Source organism: Pediculus humanus, genomic scaffold, assembly GCF_000006295.1.
Source record: "Pediculus humanus corporis 1103172107756 genomic scaffold, whole genome shotgun sequence".
In the NCBI taxonomy this organism is placed as follows: Eukaryota; Metazoa; Arthropoda; class Insecta; order Psocodea; family Pediculidae; genus Pediculus; species Pediculus humanus.
In genome coordinates, this window is record NW_002987355.1 from 51,811 (window position 1) to 57,178 (window position 5,368).

General features: G+C 29.8%; 1 protein-coding gene across 1 annotated transcript; it reads left to right on the plus strand.

Moving 5' to 3' along the window:
• Positions 1-428: 428 nt before the first annotated feature.
• On the plus strand, positions 429-4,437 carry Phum_PHUM345350 (pdz domain protein arc, putative; the record flags this gene model as incomplete). The annotated part of the gene is made up of 5 exons (XM_002427734.1): positions 429-432; positions 756-2,106; positions 2,901-3,625; positions 4,164-4,296; positions 4,380-4,437. 5 exons carry the CDS (start codon positions 429-431, stop codon positions 4,435-4,437), a joined length of 2,271 nt encoding a protein of 756 aa, XP_002427779.1.
• Positions 4,438-5,368: the final 931 nt, after the last annotated feature.

A 5,368-nucleotide genomic window follows, 5' to 3' on the forward strand; every position in this document is an offset into this window, starting at 1 on the left:
ATAAAGAATCAACGACCTTAATTTTTTCGTAACAACAAAATACTTCGTTCATCATCATTTATTGAATTTACGTAATTTTTTTTTGATAATGATGATGATGATGATGATTGCCGTTATGAAAAGAAAACATTGTTTAAAAAAAACGCAAAGTAGTTGTAGTTGTTAAAGAATGACTAAACTTAAATACTAATTTAGTCCGAACTAAAAATTTTTTTTCCTAAACGGTTCAAATTGTTGTTGTTTTGTCTGAACGTCGTACGGTTATTTGTAATTATCATCTGATTTTTTTTTTGTTTAGTAAAAAGTTCGTTAAAGTCAATACTAAAAAAAATCGATAAATTATCAAGTGGTAGTAGTGGTAGTGGTGGTGGTGGTGGTGGTAGTAGTAATAAGTCGTTATTTAAAAAAGGTACGATTAGCGGTTATGTATGCGTAAGTATGTGAATGACCCTTGTTATAAAATTTATGGAGAAGAAGTATGAGAGAGAGAGAGAGAGAGTGGCGGGTAATGGAAAAAATTAAAAACAAATTGTATAAAGAGAGAGAGAGAGAGAGAGATAGAAAAAAAAAGTAGTTCAAAAGTTAACGGTCAACGTTGAATAATAATTTACGACCGAATTAAAAGGTCAAATAATATAAAATTTATTCGAATTAAATGAAATCAAAAAAAAAAAAAATGGTCATCACACATTAAATAAATAAATTATTATTATATTTATTATTATTATTAATAAAAGTATAAAATTAATTTTCAGATTCGTCAGATTCATGGCAAAGACAAGGAAGCGCAGACGATAGCGAAAGCGAAATAACAAATTGTTACAATGTTAAGGAAATGCTTGTGGTTGTTGAAAAATCATCATCATCATCATCATCACACAGACGTTGGCACAGCGAATCAAGAGTTTTGACCAAAAGTACAGATTTTTCCGAAAGAAACGTTAAAAAAGATGGTTTCATACGAGAAAAAAGGAATCCCCTTTTGGACAGAGTCAAAGACACGAAATTATCTTGTTTTCAATCCTCGGAAATCCTTTCGCAATTTCCAGACGATGTACAACAACATCAAAGTTCTAGAATGGACGTTAAATTGATTGAAAAAAAAAATAATAATAATGATGATAACGATGACATTGATTGTTTTTCCGGGGGTTTAAGTGGGGGTTTAAATAAAAAAACAAATAAAAAACAAGATGAAAACATGACGAAAAATTGGAAAACGTATAAGATGAGACGAAGAAATGGTGACGTTAACGAATCATTTAACGGTAATTCATGTTTAGGTGCCAAATTAAGATCCATTTCCGATAGATTTTTAAAATCTTCGACGAATCGAATCCTAGCAAAATTGTACAAACAAAACGATTTCGAAACACCGAAAAAAGGTAGAGGGGGAAATAAAAAATTACGTAGTTTTTCTTACGGTGCACTTCCGGGTTTGGAAGAATTTCATAACAAAGGTAATCCCCTTTACATTGATGACGACTCCGAATATAATCACAACGATAAAATTCTTTTAATGGATGGTACATCGATGCCGGATTGCGAAGATGGCGATAGTGGTATCATTGTTAACGATTCCACGTCGTGCGTTTTAGAAATCGATAAAAAATTAATATCCCATTCGAGAAGTGCTAGCGGAGAACAACAACAACAACAACAACAAACGATTCGAAATAATTCTTCGATTTGTGATAAAACAAACAGAGATTCGTGGAGCAGCGATAGAAGCAGCGTAAGAAGTATAAAAAATGCAAGAAGAAGAAAAAGATTATCCAAACGTTCCGTTTCCCTTGATAGAAGAGAAGTATTAAAAAATTATCAAAAACAATCGAGAGGTAGTTCCGAAGGTGACGAAGAAGAATTTCAAGATGATGAAGAAGAAGATGATGACGATGATGATGGAGAAGATAGAATAAAACAATCTGCGACGGCATCATCATCATCATCACCCTCGGAATGCAAAAGAATTTTTAAAGTTATTCGATTGTTTAGAAGTTCACCGGATGAAGAATTGGGTATTTTTATAGCTAAAACAAAATTAGCTGATCAAGGGGCACCGGGTTATCTCATCGCCCACATTGTACCTGATGGTTTAGCCGATAGGTAAGTAAAATGCGTAGGAGAAACTATTATTATTATTATTATTTAATATTACCGATTCGACACGACACGACGACGTTGCCGCTTTTTTTTTTTAAATATTTGTTTTCCTTTTCTTTATATCCATCTTAGAACCGTAGGTAGGCTATATACCTTTCGGATACTTTCTTATCGTCCGCGTTACGTAATCAGTCAAAAACCAAAACGCTTCCAAAGTTATCATTATCACACTTTAACACTGGAAAAAAAATTAACAAAGTTTATGAGGAAACGATTAATTTTTTCGTGTTAAAACTAGGAAGGGAGAGAGGTAGAGAGAGGGAGGGACGAGGACAACAACCACAACAACAACCAAAAGGGTTTTTTTTTCATGCCCTCTGAAAAAAAAACATTTACGATCGATCGTTTTTCCAAGTTTGTTATTAATATCGATAATCGAATATTAAAAATTATCAATCGATTTCAAAATTTTATTTGTTCGACCCCCAAAACACTCCCTGAGGGGTTGTATCCATTTTTTTTTAAATTAAAAATAATTCGTGTCCGTCATTAAATATCAATTAACGCTTTTACTTTTATCAAATGTGGAAATTCATTATTATTATTATTATTTACCCAAGACAAAACCGGATTAATAAATCGACCCAGTTACATTACTTATACATATATATTTAATAATAATAATAATAATAATAATAACGATGATGATTGATTTCGATCACGTACGCGACACTTTTTTTTTTTAAGAAAAGAAAATGGTGATCGTCGTTAATGATTTGTTTCTTTTGTTTTAACAGAGATAAAAATTTATTGGTCGGAGACGAAATAGTTAATGTTAACGGACGAAGACTTCGTGGACTTTCAATGCCGACGGCAAGAAGAATTTTATGTAGCGGACCCGTTGAAGTTGACATAGTGATAGCACGTTCGGTGTCAAAAGATGAGGATGCGGTAACGGTTAAAAGAGAAAAACCGATAAAAATGCGAGAAAGTTCTGTGGATTATGAAAATGTACAAATACAAATGTCATCATCGAGTACATCGACGGTGGTAAATATAAAAAAGAAAATGGAAAACGAGGAAGATGGTAGCCGTCCAGTAATATTCACACCAGGATTTTGTTCGACACCGTCGAAACCTAAAATGGACAAAGCTAAAATATTATTAAGAAACGGAAATAGTATAAATTCAAAAATGTTACAAAAAGCATTGGCCAATTATAATTCTTCAAACGACGAACAACAATCTAGTCTAATCCTACAATCATCGAATATGAATAAAAAAAAAAAATCAATAACCGAAAGTTCTTTGTTCCTCAATGGTAATTTATGTACCCTACCTAGAAGACCTAAATCTACGATATGTTCTTTTCAAACCATCATATACGAAAAAGGACCCGGGAAAAAAAGTTTAGGTTTTACCATAGTCGGTGGAAAAGATTCACCCAAAGGTGCTTTGGGTATATTTATAAAAAGTATTTTGGATAATGGACAAGCAGCAGAAGATGGAAGATTAAGAGAAGGTTAGTCGAGAGTTTAATTTTTTTTTTTCCAGACATCATCCTCCAGATATGTTCATTTACCGCCAAAAAAAAAAATTTAAATTATCCTTTTACGTAATGGATGGAATTTTTGTTGTTTTCCCCTGGAGCCTTCCCTCTCTCTCTCTCTCTCTCTCTCTTTAACTCTCTCTCTCATCATCTCTACTTAATTTTTATTTTTGTTTTATTCGTCTTAATAACTTCGTTCCGGCATTTTTTTATTTATTTCATTCATTCTTTGCTGGAATCTCTAAAAAAAGAAAAAAAAAATTTTTTTATTTCGACGTGGTTTTAATATTAACGATTATTATTATTATTATATTTCGTCGTGTCATCCGGAAATAGAAACGTTCCAAAAAATCAAATTGCCAATATATATACGACAAGTTTTCAATTGAATATTTTCAGGTACACACCCTTTGATACCTTGGCATAAATTTTTTTAAATATTTGGTTCGAGGCTTTCTTTAAGCAGAATTTTTTCCGCCATTTTTACGTTTAATTTTTTTTTTTTTTTTAGGTGACGAAATACTTGCCGTCAACGGACAAGTTTGTCACGATTTAACACATACGGAAGCTGTCGCCATTTTTAAAAGGATTAAAGTCGGACCCATCGCTCTTCACATATGTAGAAGAACTAAATCAGAAGAAACGTGAGTTTTTCGTCTTTTTTAAAAAATTTTTTTTACTTGTTAACGGATTATAATTTTTATTTATTTATTTATTTTTTTATTAGGTCGTGTGTTACTAAATCCTGCGCTGATTTATTACATACATCCAATAAAGAAGACTAAATAATGTTGATAATGATAAGCAATCGAGTGCCAATTTTTCATATGTAATTATTTACTTATTTAGATAGTCCCGATCGAATTAAATTTTTTTTTTTTATTTTTATTTTGTAAATAAAATAATTATTTTTTAAAAGAAAAATGAAATTTATCTTTTGCCCTCGTACAAAAAAAAAACAATTCAAAGGAATTAATTATTATTATTATTATAATGTATTTTTATCTTTTTGTAAAAAAAAATTTATAAACAAAAACAAACGGACTCAAAATCACATGGGATAAATCGTGATATTCAGCGACATCTTTTGTTTTATCAAAAAAACATTTTAATAAAACAACGACATCTTTTAACCGTTATAAAAACTAAATTTAAAAACAAACTGTTATTGATAAATAAAAATGGCGACATCTATCGGGAAAATTATAAACCATGAGAAAAAATTTCAATTAGATTGTTATTAAAACGTTTCGAAGTAGATGGTACAATAAGTGAAAACTAATGCCATCTATTAGATATTTACATAAGCTTTTTTTTTACAAACAATACGTAAATACATGGATTTACTTACTTACCTTATTATTGTAAAAAAAAAAAATAAATAAAAATTTTCTCATTTTCCAGAATGTTCTTCCACAATTACTCAATATATATGTAATTTATTAAATTGTAAATAAGAAATACATAACCTTCATTAAAAAATTATTTTCTTTTTCATTCCTAAAAAAAAATAAAAAATAAAAACATTTCGAAATACATACATATTTTTATAATTAGATATTTAAACACAACGACATCCATTCTTTTCATTTTTATTTATTTATTTATTTATTTAAATAAATTTTTTAATTAAAAAATATAAATAAAAAAAAGACTTTTGTTCACATGTCACGATTGAACTCTTCTCCCCAAAGAGAACGAATAAAATAATAATAA